Genomic DNA, 20348 nt, shown 5'->3' on the forward strand with positions numbered 1-20348 from the left:
GGGGGGGGATACAATAGAAGGCATCACATTGATCCGATCTCACGCCGGCAGTGAGATGACGGACACTGGCTCTTCATCACGATGGGGTTTTTGAAGGGTAACGTTTAGAATGCCAGATAGATATAGAAAGAACGGCATTAAAGCCGACAGCCACTGCCACGTGAAAATAGTTCAAACTTTATTCCTTGATCATATATCAAAAGTCACAATCCAGAGACAATTGAGAACAAGTGCTTCACTTGGCGTCATCGAACGGAGTCAGATGCCAGAGATACGTCAGCGCCTTTGCACGGCCTTGAAGAAAACGTGGGTGCTGCATGTCTCTGCTGTCAACGAAAGTGACCTTTGCAGCGTCTCCTGTGAACAATACGGAAAGTTAGTGCTTCGTTATAAACAAGATTGCTTTCCAAGTCTGATCTGTACCATTTAGCATTCTCCCTAGCGTTATCGGGCTCGTTATTATCTTGGACTTTTCGCCGATGTTAACCTAGTTTCCCATTTCACGTTTTCAGCGCTGTGCTCTTATTGTCAGCACGTTAAGGTACATAAAATATCAAAAACAGTCGGTAGCTGGCTTTAGGTAAACACGATTAGGGCTCCATCTGAGTACTGCAACGGGATACCAACTTCTAAATGTATTCGGGGTGTTGTGAGTGGTCAGAAGATGGCGCGGTGTGTCGTTTTAATGTGAAGGCTGCCGCTATTTGAACGTTATCGCGCGAGAATCGACCGACAATAGGAACATCGCCATGGCCTAGAATCCCCTACCTTGGAGAGAGAGGTATCAAGTAAGCTTCCCTCACTTACTTTGCTATTCCTTAGGCAGCCTCCACTCCCTTGCAATTCACAAGGGTGGAAACTTGGGCTAGTCGGTAACGGTGGTCCATGACATGAGTGTGTCGCGTGCCTTTTCTATGCCTTTCGTCATTTTGCGCTACTCACCCATGTCATGGGCTCCCTTGAGGGCAAGTTGCTTTTTATTTTCGTTTTATTTTGCTTTCGCGAACGCGCAATGATCATATTGCGCATAATGTATTTCAACCAATTTTCGTTATCATTTCACGAAGATAATAGGCAACGAAGTCCGAACTTTATCAGAGAGCATGGAAAGCTTAAGATAGATAGAAATGGGGCAAAATAAAGATTGGTGAGTTCGTCGCGGGGGTAATGGTTGTAGCATAGAACAACGAGCGAGGCAGAGAAGAATGGGAAATCATGATTTTTCCAGTTCCGAAACCGGCCACTTAGTGCCTGGAACAGTAAGCCGGTCGACGCTCGCGCGATGACCTTCAAATCGCGCTGGAATATACGGTACCTGTGTAGCAGCATCGCCGTTACGTGTGATGACGCCCTTTGCACCACCGCCTGCCAACCGTTTGCTGAAACCTGGCCCTAAATGGCCATAAGCCGCGAATGTTTCAAACATGAAACACAGCTATAAAACCAGGAACTTCAGAAAAGTACTACACAATTACCGGCTGCAAAACAATACTATAAATATACAGAATCATAAGAAAGTCTCATAAAGGACATTTATTCGTAGATATGACACTGTTTTGTACTTTTTACTGTGAAAACTCTTTTACGTTAAAAGATAATAAAAATGCGTCGCATTTGAAGAACGATTACTAGAGGCATCAGTATGCTGTTGTCTATATGAATTGTAAAAATATAGCGCACTGTAGACGACATTGTGTAATTGTTCTATCTAGCCACAATAAAACACGATGAAAATTACTCCGTGGTAAATAACTATAATGATGCTAGAAAAAGAGGCCCCTCATAAAACGAGGAACAGTAAATTGACTACAGTGGCAGCCGTATGTTTGAGATCTGCGTTGTAATGTTTTCCTCATGTTAACTAGCATATTGAACGTGAGCAAGATTTTGTGTCACGTCCCCCCCCCCCTCCCCTTAAAAGAAACAAAATAATTGGGTTCATTACCGAAATCATGTCGAACTGCTTCCTCGTCCGCGCTCCGAGGTGAATCTGCATTGAGAAACAGAACCGCAATTTTTTTAAGCAACCACGCTATCCTAGAAGTAAGAAAAAGAACAGGGTGGCTCCTAAGCTTCATACTATCAGTAGACATGACAGCCCCTCTTCACGCAACCGTTGCACTCTGCGATGTTTTAATTTTTTTCTGTTTAAATAACAGAAAAAAATTCAAGGTTACTTATAGTGTAACAACAGTGCACGTCCAAAACGCATGCCAATAAGCCATACACGCCACAACGCGTTCACAAAGTCGCCTGTAACATGTTTTGTGTCAACAACCCTTCGTCGTACATCGGCTTCTGTAGCCAAAACATTCTTTTTCAGAATACGTAGCGGAACATTACCTATTAAAGCGTGGTTGCAAGAGAAATCAATTTTTGTTCTTTTAGGGTTCCACTGCCTGCAGTAAAAAAAGGACGGAACTATTAAAGTGTTTTCTTGTATTGCTGGAAGGCAGTTTTCTTTGGGGACGTCCTACAAAGGGCTCTTTAGAAAGATTTTCTGCCTAACCCTCATGATATTAGGTATTTCCTTTTAAAAAGGAGGCCAGTATCTTTTATGGCTTCGTAATGGCTTTGGCCGGCATAGTTTAATGGAGAAGTAGATTGGCAGTGCGTCTTGCAGATCTTTAAGCACGTCCAGTAAGAGAATACTTTAAGAAACCGGCTACAACCTATTGTGAAATTATCAGACTTGTGACTCCAATTAGAGCTGATGCTTGGGCAGTTGGTATATCATATTGAAAATAAGCAGCGCTCTTTAGACGAGGAAGGAAGAAATGTGTTAGTCTTCCTTTCGTCTTCATCGAACTGGCACTGCTCTTCTTCACTTGGGTATCCAGCACCTAGCTGCCTTCAGCACATTGAAAAATTAAAGACATTGAAAGAAACTTAGTCATGCTGCCTTAGTCAAATACGGCTGAGGTTTATAGTACAAGTATTGTATATTTGTGTGCAATAAAAAATAATCCTTGATCGCATATGAGTTGAGCGTCTCCCTCACATGAAGGGCCTGGGCTGTGACCCTAATGAAGGCAAATTTATTTTATTACATTGCTTTAGTTTCCTAAAATACGCCCTCAGAGGCCCTGCCTCGAAAAACTTGTTCATTTCGCTCCTCGCCGTATTATATTGCTTTTTTTTTGAAAGTGGAGTGTTTGAAATTTTCGCGCGATGTCATGTGATATTCACGTCATGACCCTGCCGACTAATGAGGATTTTTGTCGACTGCTCTGTAGGGCGAGAGCCACAGGAGGCATCGAGAAAATTTAAACATTGTAATACTCTTCCGGTAGGTGGCACCATATCTGAAAAATATTTTCTTCACCCACTATGATGACGGTTGTACTTTTCAGACCACACATTCAATAGATGAATGTGGCGATATAATTCACAGAAACTCTGTTCGGGCTAGCACCGCTTCTCTCTTTCCCGTAAATGTATTTCTGAGCAAATCCAGCTTTCGTGCCAAATTAAATCATCAGCAAGCCGGTTTCCACACCACTTTAAATTCTAGAACGCATCATGTTGTACACCAATTGTTTTACTGTGAACAAGTGGCCTCTCCTTGAAGTCAGAGTTTGCTCCTTGTTTCCTGCTCAAGACGACCTTACACAGTCACAGTATTTTTAAACATTAAACAATGTTTCATTTGTACTATATTGGTCTCGATAAGTGCTGGCTGAACAAATTTAATTATTTTGAGACTAAAATATGACTGATCGTAATACAGTCACGCTGGCGAAGACAGTAGCCTACAATGCGTACCAATAAAGACACCTTCAAGTTCTCAGCTAGATAATCACGCCGACAGAATAGGTAAAACGGAACATATTCATGCTTAAATGGCCGGTGTCTGCGTTTATTTTCTGGCGTGTCTATTCTTCCGCAGTTATTCCACGAGGCGAGGTATTTGCTCGATTCTGCGTTCAATTGCAATGCACAGGAAAATTGAAACTATAATATATTGGGTATTGAATAGCTATCTCCTAGATGTAGGATAGAGAATCTGCCGCCATTCTATCGCCATAGTTATTCACAATAATTCGCGTAGAGGAGCAGCATGCGTGAAGTCAGCCAATCATAACCGTCATCATCGCCAGCTATTATTAGGCTTTCTGCCGGACATATTGTTCTTCCTCAATCCTCCCGGTAACCAGGTCCTGTGCAGCTCTGGCCACTCTTCCGCACAAAATTCCTGCTCCAATGAGCTCAACTGAAACTTCTGCTACGTTGCGGTTAAAGGAAATCACTTTGAATCATGACGAATAATTTGAGGTTCCATGAAGGGTGTCGTTGCCTTGGAGGAATATGGGCAGCAATACGTACATTACCGGTAATGAGTACGATATTTCAGTTCACCCTACCTTTTGCACTGAATGGGTGAAATTTCCCTACATTCTGGGCGCTCGAGGCGGCCGTGCACTACGCTCCACTAGAAAATTCTCGGAATCTATCTGTCGTGTTGAAGTCTGAGGACGCCCTCGTGCACAGCAGGCCCTATAATAGCTGCGGCGCAGAAGCTGCACAGAATTACCCAATACACAGTCTGAATAGCTTAAGCATAACATAAAAGACCAAGCGATAGAGTTACCAGGCATTGTGTTGGGAATAACGCTGAAGCTATGTGTCATTCAACCTGAAGAACGCTGGAAGCGGAGCTGGCTATCAAAAATTCGAAGTGAAAGAGGAGCGAAAACTATTTTAAAACACTTTCGTTGATATGCGCGGGTGCCCTTTTGTTCCGTGTGATATCGAACGGAATGAAATGACGGTTTTATTACGACTAAAGTTCGAATTTAACTTGTTAGGTGCAATGGAAGTGCCGTAAATATAGTGGCTCAGGCGCAGGATAACGCAGAAGCAGCCTTCCGGCTGGGCGCAGCTTCATATTACACGCGCAACAAGGAAGTAGGCAAGAAGCTGACACGAAATTGATGCGACACATTTCCGACTGTGTACTACCGGGAACAAAACAAAGCATAATTGGAAGGTAATTGTACCATCTGTGTGTCATTTCTGCTTAGGTTTAGAGAGCAGAGATTATTACCGTTGATGTTTATATGACAAAGCTGGTGCCTCAGCCATCGTGAAGCTTCCGAAAGGCAGCTTACGTTATGCTACCACCATCATGCGCATGCTCACGGCAAGTAAAGCCGTGAGGGAATATTATAGGGAATTAGTATCAAAATCTCTTTTTGGAAGGCTCGAGAATGAAGCAATTGCGGGAGTTGTACACTGTGCAGAGTTTTGCTTTAATGTCTGGGAACATAAGCAGTTATTTGAATATATAAGATGTAAATAGCTAAGCGTAATAATATATTGTGATGGCGCTCCTACACCATGAAAATTAGAATGTCAATTACGGCACTCACCCCAACCGTTACAAACATTTCTGCCTTTCCCTATAACGCAATGGCAGAAGCCTGCAACCTTTTTCCGAGAAACAATTTGTATAAAATATGGTTATGCGGTTGATCTTGTAAAGCTAACAGCGGGAAATTTACATTTGAAATATTTGCTGTTATCTCTTTTGGCTGTACCGTACAGGCAGATGCTCAATCCCAGCCACATGCTATACCTTGCAAGGCTCGGGATGCAGACTGGCTATGCTCTCAGGCCTCCACCGCTGCGATGCTTTTCTGTTGGGCCCGTGTCCCTGAGAGTTGCGTTTTAAAAGGCTTTTCTCTCATCTCATCGAAATAAGGGGCTCTCCGGCGTCTACACTTGTGGGTTCAATCAGGTCATCGGACCCTAATGTTGTGACCGCCCTCGGTTTGAGGGTGAACGGTATTGCAGCTCGCTACCGGGCTTCGTCTTTTGAATCAACGTCCTCTTACAGAAGCCAAAGCTCTGGGACCTTGCACAGAACCAACCACACCGATGGATCATCCGAAGGTACTATTGGTGTGATTAAGGAACTCATGGCTCCGATTTCTCATTGTGCGCCATATCTACAAAACAGGAAAGGTCTGTCGACATGAATCAAATGGATTTACAATTCCGCTCCTTCTTTTTTTATCCCCTAGTGCTCCTTCCCACACGTCGAGGTGCAACTTCGAGACATACCTGCCCCTCCTTTCGTCTTATTTCTCACTTTCTCTCTGAAGGTAGCCCGTGGCAATAACTATGATCGATTGGCAGCAAAGCTTCGTTACGTTTATATCCCCTAATCTCCTTAATCAGTTCCAGGAAGGAAGGAGAGCATTCTCGCTTTTTGACGCAGTAAGAAGAAGGTTTAAGTTGATTGTTCATTTATCATATATTAACAAACGAACCCATATAAGCACAAGGTCGATTTCAAAGGGCGGTCACAGAAGAGGTCGTAAAAAGAATTGGTGACGGAACGAGGTGCTTAAGTGGGCTTCGATAGTTTTTATTAAAAACACAATGTTCCAGGCTTATTTATGCTTCCTAACAGCATGCGGTAGATGACGATTCAGACAAGATGATAAAGAGCTAAGCAATAAAATAGGGGCAGGTTCAACAGAATCTCAAATATGCTGGCCGCAATTGATTGTGCGATAGAGGAACAAAGGAAAACAGGAAGACCGTAGACCACGAAGAGAATTAAAATGCAATGCTCTCAAGGAGGCGCCCGAGCAATAGGAGCCGCGACAATTAGGTCAGCTAAACTCCATTTCCATTTTGACATAGAGAAAAACTTTGGACTAATTGGTTTATTATTCAAAATCAAAAACCACAGGCGGTAAAGCAATTTCTGTGAAGGACTTTTCGTATTCTCTTGGCTCCTAGCTCTACGTTCAATCGTGGTCTATGTCTCTTTCAGCGGGTCCTAGAAAACATTGGGAATAGAATTAACAAATAAATTGGTTACTAGTGTAAAAAATTAACAATAATTGTTACATTCAAAGCGGTCGCGATTTTGCTCGGAGACGAATGCGATTTTCAAGAGATTCACAAGTTAAAAGTATCCAGCTAAAACGCACCAATATAACCGCGGCTAGGACGAACCATGCGCAACTGAGCTTTCCGGTAGAGGTGCTTATGTGAAAAGCACAGCGTACAATAAGCAATGTCTTGTGTCCCACTCACCCTTGTACCAAGGTGCATCGTAAACAGTCGTCCACAAACCGTAGGAAAAGTTTGGAGCGAGAAGAGACACCATTAAAGAAGCGTATCTGTGCAGAAACCAAAGAACAGGATATACTTGATTATTCTACAATTTGCAATCATGCGTATTGAACATATAATTTGCAATCGTTCCTGTCTTAGCGTCTCGAAATTACCACGAGGCTTTGGTTTTGCTTGTTCACTCTAAATTTAGGGCGCCTAAACAAAACGCTCACACAAAAGGAAAGAAGAACGAGGCGCAGCGCCACTCACAACTGATTTATTGCGCAAAAAAAAAAAACGTACGTATATATCACTGCCGACGAATGCGCAAGGAACACATTCAATATCATGTAGCGTAAGGTAAGCTATGTTCAAGAACCATTTTCTCTTGTGTGTGTGTGTGTGTGTGTGTGTGTGTGTGTGTGTGTGTGTGTGTGTGTGTGTGTGTGTGTGTGTGTGTGTGTGTGTGTGTGTGTGTGTGTGTGTGTGTGTGTGTGTGTGTGTGTGTGTGTGTGTGTGTGTGTGTGTGTGTGTGTGTGTGTGTGTGTGTGTGTGTGTGTGTGTGTGTGTGTGTGTGTGTGTGTGTGTGTGTGTGTGTGTGTGTGTGTGTGTGTGTGTGTGTGTGTGTGTGTGTGTGTGTGTGTGTGTGTGTGTGTGTGTGTGTGTGTGTGTGTGTGTGTGTGTGTGTGTGTGTGTGTGTGTGTGTGTGTGTGTGTGTGTGTGTGTGTGTGTGTGTGTGTGTGTGTGTGTGTGTGTGTGTGTGTGTGTGTGTGTGTGTGTGTGTGTGTGTGTGCGTGCGTGCGTGCGTGCGTGCGTGCGTGCGTGCGTGCGTGCGTGCGTGCGTGCGTGCGTGCGTGCGTGCGTGCGTGCGTGCGTGCGTGCGTGCGTGCGTGCGTGCGTGCGTGCGTGCGTGCGTGCGTGCGTGCGTGCGTGCGTGTGTGTGTGTGTGTGTGTGTGTGTGTGTGTGTGTGTGTGTGTGTGTGTGTGTGTGTGTGTGTGTGTGTGTGTGTGTGTGTGTGTGTGTGTGTGTGCGTGTGTGTGTGCGTGCGTGCGTGCGTGCGTGTGTGTGTGTGTGTGTGTGTGTGTGTGTGTGTTGTTTTGGAGCAATAAATTTAGAATGAACAGACACCAATTAGCCCAACAAGAGGTCCTCTTATGTCTTATCTAAGTTGCTTGTTCACGCCTTATGCCGCTGATAAGTGACTTAATCACTTACTTTGCAGAGCGGGAATAATCAATATTTACTGTTCGCAGCCACTTGCGACAGCTTCCACATTATCCCAGTTCTTTTGTCACTTTTGGTTACATTAACCTCAACGCTTCTTCGCCGATTTAAAATTGAGTGCTGCTGAGACCTTTAGCTATTCTGTGGGTGGACGACTGTCCAGTATGTTTGCTGTTATCGATGATGTCGAGTCTTACAGCCATCTGGAGAAACAAGCTTTGGTAACATGACGCTGGAAACCGCATATAATTGTCACATTCACCCCTCGGGATCCTCTGAGACAGCTTGAGCCGCTCTGAGAAGGTCCGCACCGGGAACGCCAGATTGTAGCTGCGAGGAAGCCGTCCTCCGCAGAGTCTCGAACGTGAGCATGGACGTCTAGCAGATCGCATGTATTCAAATCCAACCAGGTTTCTCTACGCATACAATGACTATGACTCCAGACCCCGTTATATAAGGGCCACTCACTCAACTCCTGTACCCGTTCAACGGGTTACAGAGCGAAGAACCCGAGGAATGGCTCCAACAGTTTGAGCCTGCAGCCCCATTCAAAAACTAGGATGGCACAACGCAAGCGTATTTCTGACAGGTCCGCCAGAGTCTGGTGGAAAAGCCAGTAGTCCTGCCCAATAACCTGAGAGGCAGTCAAGCGAGAACTACTCAGGACATTGACTTGTTCCTGACGAAAATAGGATGCGGACCTTAAAGCTTCCCTCATGGGCTCAGCATACCAGCGATGCCGTTCAGATTTGTGCGGAAGCAACGTCACTCTTTTAGGATACGCTGACCCTGTATTGAAGATGTGTCAAAAGTAAAGGTTTTTACCCGAGATCTTCAAGTATCAACGGTTTTCTGGCTGGTTTCTGCAGCCTCCACAAAATGCTCACGAATTTATTGAGGAAGTGTCCACTATAAAACACCCTCAAAACAGGAGCCTCAAGTTAAAGCCGCAGCGCTATACATCCGAATAAAACATTCCTGATCGACGATAATATTCGGATAATTATTTGTGAAGTCCTTCGCAAGAAACGGCTTTCACTACTGCCTTCGAAAACGCAGCCTCAGGTCGCAACGCTCATAGATGTCGTCCGGGAAGAAGTCTGACACGCGCTTGGCTCCTGTAATCTTCAGCTCCAACTCAAGGTATAGCCCTGACTCATTCGGCTGCAGTAAGCACTCCATTACACGACGCAACAATTCTGTCCCTCTTCGGCCCCTATTTTTCACCCACCCAACTGACCAGAGACGCCGAAGACCCAGACAATAATAAGACTCTTGTTAAAGGAGTCTCACATCGATGCCCCACAAACATATTTCAAACAGAGGCCACGTGCATTGATGACTACTTGCAAAGGGGAGAGCACGAGCTATTCAGCCTGTGCTCCACTCCCCCCTCCCCCCCCCCACCCTGCCGTTCAGCACATGCTAAGTTAAAGTGCGGGTTCGTGATGGGGTTTTGTTGCCCACGCAGGGAAAATACAATAAAATTTGACGAGGCCTGAACCTCAAAATCTTCGGGTATGAACTAAATCGCTATAGTTTCCCTGTGCACTTTCATATGCGGATTATTATCCACGCGCATCTGTTTTGTTGCTATCTAGTCACTAATATCTTAAACTGTGCCTCTTAATCATTAGCATACAGCCATAAGCGACGACATTCTGCAAATCACCACCTGACGTAGATATATAGCCGCTCTTGAACCCCAATCGACGAAAGAGCTCACGTGGCCTAGGAACACCGTGTCTGACTCGCCCCCTAAGGGACCAGGTGTGTAAGGTAGCCATCTTGAAAGAGCTAAGTTACTTCGTAGGAGAGGCGAATACAACGCCAAGGCGTGAAGGCCTCGTCGATCTGTGCGATGTCCCAGCGCATGTTAGAAATCTGCAAATCGGCGAAATTGTTCCGTTGCACTCCACTACGGCATCTCTTTCTATTTTTATTCTTTCACTCCCGCCTTTTTTCCATTCCGTATGGCGTGGTTCAGGTGTCCATCTTGAAGTGTCAGACCACATTTTCTTTCCTACAAACCATCTTACAGTTTACAGAGTTGCTTGTAGGAGGAGAGAGAGTAAGATTGAATTCTACCGGACTCAAAGGTCAAATTAAGATAGGGAGTCGATTCCCGAGTTTGTAACCCGAAGTAGTAGAGCTTATGTTCTTAGCCTGACAGCTAGAATTTGTCAAATACTGTATTCTAGCTCATTTCAAATGTGTGCTTACTTTCACAAAACTCTCATCGCTTGCAGACAATTTCAGTTTCAAATAAACAGTAGGATGATAATTTCAATTCCCTCTGTACAGTAATTATAGCCTATATTTTTACTTATCTACATAACCTCCAGAATGGCTCCTAGATATTCCCAAGATATCTATACTCTACCACATACTTGCAACAATTTTTGAAAATCTAAAGTCGTTCGTTTTCTATGGAGAACATTAGGAGCACTCAGCATGATCCCGTCCCTCATCTGTTCGCGCGGCAAAATTGCAGGTGAGCTCTGTCTTTATACAACGGTCTCAACAATGCAGTCTGCTTACCTCTTCCTGTCGGCTTCCCGAATAGAGGTATATCCAGACCTGTCCCAGACAATATCCATTGGCCCAGCACATTCCCTGGTGAAAAGCACGCAATAAAACAAGAGTCCATGAGAGAACTGATGCAGTCTAAAAAACGTCTTGTGATGATTCGGATGATTGATCTTTCAAAAAACACTCAAGGCTCTGCCCACCAGTTTATCTCTCTCGCTACCGAGCCTATTTCCAACGGAAGCGATTTCAAGCGCCTCCGCAGCGTTCTCGAAAATTCTTTGCGATATATTTTCTGGGAACTAAAAACCGAACATTAAATTTTACTTTAAGTTCTCTGTTTCTCTTTTTATGCGAGACAGCATTTTTGGAACCACTTGTAAAATTATCAGATAAAAGGCACTGATAAGGGTCACCTTTGGCAATATCGAAAACATCAGTGGCAAATCAAGTTGGAAGCCTGACTGATCATATTCCGATCATATTTCATTATATATCATATAGTTCTGATCATATTTTCTGATCATATTATGGTATTGCACTGTCGTTAGCCTAGACCGCATGCTTCTGTATTGAAGCTCCGTTTTATGTTATGCCTTTCCAAGGAGCTTCTGCTGATCTCGAATAAACTAGTCTTTTTACGCAGGATGCAGTTTTCCTCGTAGTGCAAAACTACGCATCACGCAACCCCTCTCAAGAAGAAACACTTCATTCCATATGATAACATATACAATTATATTGGAACGTCTTCCCTTTGATGCATTGTAATTAATTATGAAGACAAACACATGATGAAAGCCAATTAAATATACTATTATTCGCCATTGTACACAAAATTATATATCCACTTCAGCTCTTTTCAAAAGCGGTAACTGAAACGGATTGTAGGCATTGTTTCTCTGACGCTTTTAGTGATTGCTCGTGAGCTGTTAGCAGCTATACAAGTAAAATTCACAAGACCCCTTTTTTTATTAAAATATTACAACACTCTGTAGGAATGGTTGTGGAAGCTAACCGAATTAAACAAGAGTAAAAATATAGTATATTTCAAATATAGCGCTCAATGTGGTTGACGGGGTCGCATGCATATGTGCGCATTTGCTGAGCCAATCGTTACAGTGTAAATTGGCCCATTTAGCAAATACAAATAACACCACTAATACAGCAGTATAATCTCCTGAGATCATTGTGTTTAAAATGTTTACAGGACTTCCTATCACATTTTACGTGATAACTGCAGGGTATGCGCCATGTGCAGTCGGTAAATCCCTTGAGGCGCCAAAACGCGCATATCTTTAACAGTGCTCGCAGCCTACATGAGACCAAAACAAAGGCTAATCTGCGCTTACCTCTTGAAGTCGAAAATGCTGCAGACGAAAATTCTCAGTGTCTTGTCAGGAGTCTGCAAATCAACATGCAATGAATAAAACGCTCAGTAGGTGCGTCTAAAATACATGCTTTTACTTTACCGAAATCAAGGCCGATTTCACGTCAACAATACTACTCTATACGGTACTTGTTCATATACCACGTATTCAGAACTGAGAACACAAAATTGTATCCTTCGAGGCAGCAGGTAACATTACTTTACGCGCAATGAATCCCTATGCACAAAACGTCTTATTAGGGTATCAACAACCTTAGATATGCGGATGGTACCACTTTAATGGCAGAAAGTGAAGTGGAACTCAAGAGACTTCTGATGCGTGTACAAGAAGAGAGTGAAAAGTTTGGGCTTACACTGAACATTAAAAAGACAAAGATCATGGCGCCTTGCCCTATCAGGTCCTGGAGCATCAATGGACAAGAAGTGGAACCTGTGACAGATTTTCTCTTCTTGGGCTCCAAGATTACCTCGGAAGGAGACTACAGCCATGAAATTAGGAGACGCCTGCTTCTGGGAAAGAGAACAATTGTTAACCTTGACCGCCCAGTAAAGAGCAGGGACATTAGTCTGCCAACCAAGATCCGTATAATTCGTGCTATGGTCTTTCCAGTTGTGATGTATGGATGTCACAGTTGGACTGTGAAAAAGGCTGACCGCCGAAGAATTGACGCGTTTGAATTGTGGTGCTGGCGAAGATTCTTGAGAGTTCCTTGGACTGCCAGAAGATCAAATCAGTCGATATTGTCGACCATAAACCCTGACTGCTCTTTGGAGAGTCAAATTCTAAAGTTGAAGCGCAGCTACTTTGGTCATCTGATGAGAAGAGAGGAGTCTCTGGAGAAAGATTTGATGTTGGGAAAGGTTGAGGATCGCCGGAGGAGGGGTAGGCAGCGAACGCGATGGTTAGATTGCATCCTCGAGGCAGTGCAGATGAAGTTATGTGATGTTAGGAAGATAGTGAGAGACCGGAAAGCGTGGCGTGACATGGTCCATAGGGTCACGAAGAGGCGGACCCGACTGAACGACTGAACTGAACTGAAGGTACTAACAATTCAAATTGTTTGAGCACAAATGTAAAATTTAATTTTAGCCGTATTGACATAACTCAGGGGCAAAACGGAAACCTAGAGGTGAGTAGTTCTCTTAAGTGTATTCTTTCTGACGCGCTCTATTTTCAGTTGTCCTCTATTTTATTCTCTCATTCACGCATGTAAGCAGCCTTTTATGTATTTCTGTGCATATAGCGCTCTGCGTATGACTGATACATTTTATTTATTTCACCCACAGCTTTGTTGGTACGCCCCGCTCTGTTTAGAACAAACAAGGAATGCATTGCTCGCACCCTCGCGATGCCTGAACAGAGGCTCTGGTACCAGGAAGTGATGAACAGATTCATTTTCAGCATTAATGTAGTGCCTTTTGCGAGGGCAGGCAAGGCATTTGGTCCTCCCATCTAAAAAACGCACTTATCATTAGCGAGTTACAACGCAGTCGAGTTTGAACGCACGTTAGATCGCAGTAGGCCATCCCCGCACATCACGGCGGAGGTTGCTATTCTGTGTGAGCCAGCTGCTTTTCATCGTGCACACCTTGTGCATAGGGAATGTATAGGCACAGCAAAGGCGACACGTGGACTGGTTTGGAGGGCAGCCTGTACCGAGCGCCAATGCGGAAGCGCTTTCATTGGAGGCGCGGTATTGCTTTTAGGGACACGTACGTGCCGTACCGGCTTCATGTTATCGCCATAGTCCTCGTGCAGCTGTTGGTAAAAGCGGGTATATCCTGCTTTCACCAACAGCTGCAAGCACTATAAATTCTATTCACGGATATCTGTGCGATAGGTAGCCTACATTTTATTGCAGGCGAGACAACGGCTTTGAAAGTCATGGCGATATAGTAACACGCCTAATGCAGTGTTCAAAGAATGGCGATATCAGCATTCTTTCGTGCATAATTCTGCAAAGACGAGAGTGGACGACCTTCATTGTAAACTTCGTGGTAATAGCATACCCACCTGAAATACCTTGCATCCGATGACAGGGCAAGTAGTTTCTTCCGTTGCGAGGTTGTTCTCGGCAAAGTAGTCTCTCACACAATCTTCAACAAACTCCACACCAACCACGCGATGGCCAAGGTCATGGAACCTGGTAGAGAATATAATAAGACAGGAGAATAAGCTGCACATAAAAAAATCAGACATTATGGGTTGTCATGTACATATAACCATATACACCTGTCTCCTGTTTATAAACGATTACGTGAGATTGATAAAAATGGTCACTGAATCACATGCAGCGGCAGTATTGTAGGAAGGCTCGTCACATTTATCGTTAATTTATAATATTCACACTTGAGTAATATATAACGCTGAAGTGCTTCTTCGCAAGCGATAAACGTAGATAATTAGTAAGAACAACATACCTATAGTTTGTGAAATATTGCGGTGAATATAAACACATTGTCACATACACCACGAAGTAAAATGCGGTATTAGCTAGGGTATGCATTTGGCCAAAAAGGCAGTACTAACATAAAAGGCACGAAGATATAAACAGAGTGCGCAGTGATAGGGGCGTAAATTTTGTCCATGACTCTAGGTGTTTGAAACTTCAATGTTACGAACTTTTCATTGGCGCGGACAACCTTATGTATCGCAATATTACAGACACTAATTGCGAAGCTTTCTTTTACGGAATGGCCAGAGATATGAAATGTTTTGCCTGTATTTATGTGCTATACCTATTGGCACGGGCAGAGGCAAAATCATTTGTTTTTTTGGGGGGGAAGCCTCACCATATTATATATGTATTTATGTGCTGGAATATAAACTTTATTTTTTACTCATTCCTGTGTTTTGCTCCGTATGTTTCGCATGAGGCGAGCAATGACTGATTATGTGTAATACACAAATCCTTCGAATTGCGCTTACCATTTGAGCTCGTGAGCTTTTCCGCAGAGAGGAAGGAAAACCTGAGCGTTCTTCTTTCCCGCCAAAATTACGTCCTTGTTCGCAGACAAGAGCCTGCATTTGCCGGGAAATAGGAGCAACTATGGAGACAATGAACACAACACGGGAAAATAATGCCCTAGAACACTACCTGAAAAAAGCTTAAGTTCCCTGAACGCCTGAAATATATAGAAAGCCGCTATGCGCTCGCCAAGTAAGGCACGTCCAAGAAGAAGAAAAAAAAAAGACAAACGGAAAAATACTAAAGACTACAAGCATCACGAGGGAACCTTTGTCGAAGTAGTTTGCCCTGTAGTATACATTCGTGCTATAATTGAAATAATTTTTCTATATGTTAGTTGAGAATTTTTGCGGGTATTCAGTAGTGCGCCTAAATTGACTAAAAAAATGTATGAATACTCACAGAGCTTTTCTCTCTTTTGTTTATACTGAAAATATACTGTAAAATATATACTGGCAAAATTTTGCTGTTTAGGAAGGAGTTCTTGTTGGGCTAGCTGGTGCAGCATTTTTTAACAAAAGGACAAAGCGCTAACAACACATTCACAAGAAAGAGGACACGGACAAGCGCTCACTGACAACTGATTTTTTATGGAAGGAAAACACACAATATACAGGCACACCGTGGCGGCGCTAATCAGATGCAGCAAACGTCAAAAGGTGAAAGGACCATAAAAGCGATAAAAGACAACAGGCATAAAAGCGATAAAAACAGTTATGATGGATGGCTTGGATACAACAAACTGATCTATGATATGTGGTGTATAGGGCCCGATGTAACATGAAGACATTCATAAAAATTGATCAAAAAACTGACAATCACAATTTTTTTTTTCCAGACATACGACTAAAAGGAAAATACTTGAAGCGCTCTAGCATAATAAAGATATTAGTTTATTCAAGTCATCAGGCATGCTCATCTTAATACGACTCTAAAATTCATGCGCGAAAATCAACTGCGCCCTTCTAAAAAAGAGAACTCACTCTGATACAGCAGTTTGGACGGTTCGCTAACGCAATCTAGACCTTTCTTTATTATGAAGAAGGCTTCCTTCAGCTCACGAGCTGAAAGAAGCCTTCTGTAGCTGTAGCTGTAGAAGAGCTGTAGCTCGTGAGTTGAAAGAAGCCTTCTTCATAATAAAGAAAGGTCTAGATTGCGTTAGCGAACCGTCCAAACTGCTGTATCAGAGTGAGTTCTCTTTTTTAGAAGGGCGCAGTTTACTTTCGCGCGTGAATTTTAGAGTCGCATTAAGATGAGCATGCCTGATGACTTGAATAAACTAATATCTTTATTATGCTAGAGCGCTTGAAGTATTTTCCTTTTAGTCGTATGTCTGGAAAAAAAAATTGTGATTGTCAGTTTTTTGATCAATTTTTATGAATGTCTTCATGTTAAATCGGGCCCTATACACCACATATCATAGATCAGTTTGTTGTATCCAAGCCATCCATCATAACTGTTTTTATCGCTTTTATGCCTGTTGTCTTTTATCGCTTTTATGGTCCTTTCACCTTTTGACGTTTGCTGCATCTGATTAGCGCCGCCGCGGTGTGCCTATATATTGTTTCTTTTCCTTTAATAAAACATCAGTTGTCAGTGAGCGCTTGTCCGTGTCCTCTTTCTTGTGAATGTGTCGTTAGCGCTTTGTACTTTTGTTAAAAATTATTGCTGTTTAGCCAGCTTTCATGCTTTTCATCTTCATCCTGTTACATTGTGACTTGCATTTCTTTCTCTACGTGTGGCCATGAATAAATATCTGCCCAATATGGGGTTGGGCGTCGAACAAAAGTAGGGAAAAGGAATGGTTGTTATGAGATACACGCGATGGATGCGTAGAGGCACTGACACCTGCGAAGCATAAAATGATATTTTTTTTAATCCGTAAAAATAATGTAATAATTATTGTAGAAGAAACAGCAACTACCTGCCGGCATGGACTCGACACATGATAATAAGTTATTATATTAACGTGCTGGACCAACTCATGAAGGCGCGAAGCACGCTCTTCTACTTTGGGCGATTAGCTCGCTTCACAAACGCTAAAAGAAGAAAAAACAAAAGAAGAAAACAAAGGGAACGCACAAGGCTGTAAATATTAGACTCCCATCACTTGAATGGAGTGGACTGCAAGGTATTGCAAGGCAGGGCGGGTTTATGGTTAGAATAGGCTATTGTGGCCATTTTATCTAGATCCAAATAAGAATAGGTACCAACAAAAAAGCTCTATGATGCTTTGCATTGCTAACAAAGAAATGCAGTGACAAGGCAAAAGCTTTTAGTCGGACATATGATGTCATAGCGCTGTTGCAATGCGTTCATATTCGAGACGCTGGCAGAGAGTACGACCTGTCGCGAATTATATAACACTTATTGGAATAGTTGATGCATGCTTCATCTATGGTGCCACTCGACGTTTGTCATTGTATTCCTCACAGCAGCTTCCTTTGTTTATATTCATTTCATTTGTATCCATTGTGCAAGAGAAGTTTCAAGATATGATTGCAAAAGTGGTATATGAGAGAGCTTGAACTCCTTGAGCTGTATAATTAATTGCAAATTCTGTTTTATTTATGCATGAAATGTCAACAAGATGAACCTGATCAATATATTAACTTGCCAATTTTGTTTACGGGAAGCTGGCTCAAATAACGCATTTCTTTAATCATAATAGCACACTTTTGTGTCTGTACACACACTAAAACTAAGCATCAGACATGATGGTATATTATCATTATAAAAGAGAATATCGAAGGATAATAAAAGGAAATTTCAAACGAGGAGCAGATAAATTGCTCGTATGAGGCAATGAAAATATGAGAAAAAAAAAACGAACGACTCTTTTCGGGTTTCCATATAATTGATTTCGTACCGAACTGTATAGAATGAATTGTTAAACTGACAAACTCGGAAACTCGAAAGGGCCACTGTTCTCTTGTTTCACCGCGCACCTAAAGAACCACGATTGACTTAAGTTATTATTTCGGAGTTTCTACTGCAACACTCCTTATAGTTCAGTTGCCATGTCTGGAAGGCGAACTCGCAGATTATTTTTGAAATTTCAACTTATTTGTGCCGAACAACTCGTACCAATTGTAAAAAGAACTAATTACCCAAGTTGGGGCTCTGAAAACAAACCCATTTTAAAAGATACACATTTAGGAGCAAAATTCTCCTCTCACCTATTAACTCCAGGCAACTGCCACATTTCGCTGTCTTCTTTCCAGCGCCTATTCCAGTAGTCCAAACCATCCTTATCTCTCTCCCCGAACATCATTTCTTAACCCAGTATAGGTGGTGTGCTGATCAAGTAACAATGAATTCTCAACAGAGAAGGTTCAGCTCGCCAGAAAGACTCGTACCGCAGAGGCCTCAATGCTGCTCAATTTAAAGCATTGAAGCGCTGAAGCGTTTTGAAGCTTTATTGCTTCAAAGCATACCCCAGCTGTAGAATATACGGCTTCGCGCAATGTCCTGCACAAAAAAAATTTTCATTGACATGAAAAAACGCTCTGCAAGGACATGTGCCGCGATTTCATTGTTATTTTCATTGTCAGTGAGTGCTGAGTGTAGGTGCTCTTTGCACATAGCCATGGCGCATATCCGGCCTGGATTCATGGGAAAACAATGTTTCGTGTGGTGTTCTTCTACCGCCTGGTTTTGTATCACCCTGGAACGAGGTATGAAAATAGTCCTACCGATATCTTTTTTTTTTATTTTTGATTTGCGTTCCAAAACCTTATCAAAGTATAAATACCGTATAAATATAAATAAATAAAAAAGGTTTTTGTGCTTACGCCTGCTATACAATTTGGGACATTTTTGCTAGAGCACCTATTGAACTTCAGTGTATGCTTGTAGAGCACGTTCTTCAGATGCTGCCCCTAGTTAACGGTAAAAAAATTCTAGAAAGCAATGAAGTGCGATGTTTAGAGATCATGGATACGTTTTCTAATGACATCACAAAAAGACCTATGGATTCCTCCGGCCTCAATGAAACATTTTAAAAGGAAATAATTTATTTAATGCATACCATTGCCGCTAATCAGTAGCGGAAGCTTTATAAATAACATAAATATTTGCGTATTCAAGCGCTGCGAATATTTTGTGAGACGAGGAAAAAACATAGAAGGCGGTATACAACAAAGGCGACGGGAGAGTGTTATTCACTAGAAAAACCGGCCCGGAATTTCAAATGGCCAATTTTGGCCATCAGCAAATTCTTCTTTCGGCACCGCCTCAGCCCCGGTAGCCACCCTAACGACGGCTCGAGGAGACATGCTGTCCCTGCCGGCCAGAATAGTCATATGACCAAGGTGGGTCCTTTAGGACCACTTTTACCAACTTCGGAGGAGTAGTTAAGTGCACTGTTGTCAGTGTTTGTTCGCTAAATTGGCAAGGAAAGACCCAGCCTTCACCAGATATTAATTGCCGGAAAAGAGATATGTTTTTGTTTTCCCTCTAGGGGCGCACAATCAACCAGAGCTCAAACCATCCTGTTTTTTTTTTTCTTCGTATCGACCCTTTCGGCAACAGCCCAACACTCCTACCGTCAACGTGATTTAGGCCTAAATCCTGATCTCTTTCAGTGAGGAAACGCCAACCGAAATGTCCATGATGGTGGACCACAAATCTCAGTGCACACTGATGCGCCCATGATAACAAGCACAGTTTCCGAGGACAAAGCGTTTCTGTTTAATAAACCACTCAGTAAGAGAGCACATGCAGGAAAGGTCATGGGTCACAACACATAATTATGCCAAGCAATAGGACGCTAGGTGATGACGTCGTTTTCTTAACGCGGTATCATTTTCACTGACTTGAGCCCTTTCGACACAACGCACGACAGACCAGGCATTCTAATCTAGGCATAATTGGTCTATCGGACACGAGAGTCCGTGACAGCTGGGTTCTGACCTCATCCTTCTATCTCAAAGGCGAAGCTTTGATACTGCCTCTCAACTTGGCCTTGTCGAGCAGTCACTGGACTTCACACAAACCAACAACTAACTAATGAGGACATCATTATGCTATAGGTTCGCTACCACCTGCTAGAGTCATGCGCGTCCTTGTTCGCTTAAGGAGCCAACGAAGCGGACTCGAAAATATCTGGAGAACGCAGCGTTTAGCGTAGTATCGGGATGTTATTTAGTAGAAATAAATATTG

General features: G+C 42.9%; 1 protein-coding gene across 1 annotated transcript; it reads right to left on the reverse strand.

Moving 5' to 3' along the window:
* Positions 1–235: 235 nt before the first annotated feature.
* LOC146176792 (putative thiopurine S-methyltransferase) lies at positions 236–18458 on the reverse strand. The gene is made up of 8 exons (XM_084581391.1): positions 18364–18458; positions 15145–15237; positions 14230–14359; positions 12178–12230; positions 10841–10915; positions 7054–7139; positions 1946–1990; positions 236–357 (listed from the first exon to the last, which is right to left on the reverse strand). Exons 1-8 carry the CDS (start codon positions 18456–18458, stop codon positions 236–238), a joined length of 699 nt encoding a protein of 232 aa, XP_084437517.1.
* Positions 18459–20348: the final 1890 nt, after the last annotated feature.

Source organism: Amblyomma maculatum, chromosome 10 (genome assembly GCF_055883805.1).
Source record: "Amblyomma maculatum isolate TAMU_Amacu chromosome 10, ASM5588380v1, whole genome shotgun sequence".
NCBI lineage: Eukaryota > Metazoa > Arthropoda > Arachnida > Ixodida > Ixodidae > Amblyomma > Amblyomma maculatum.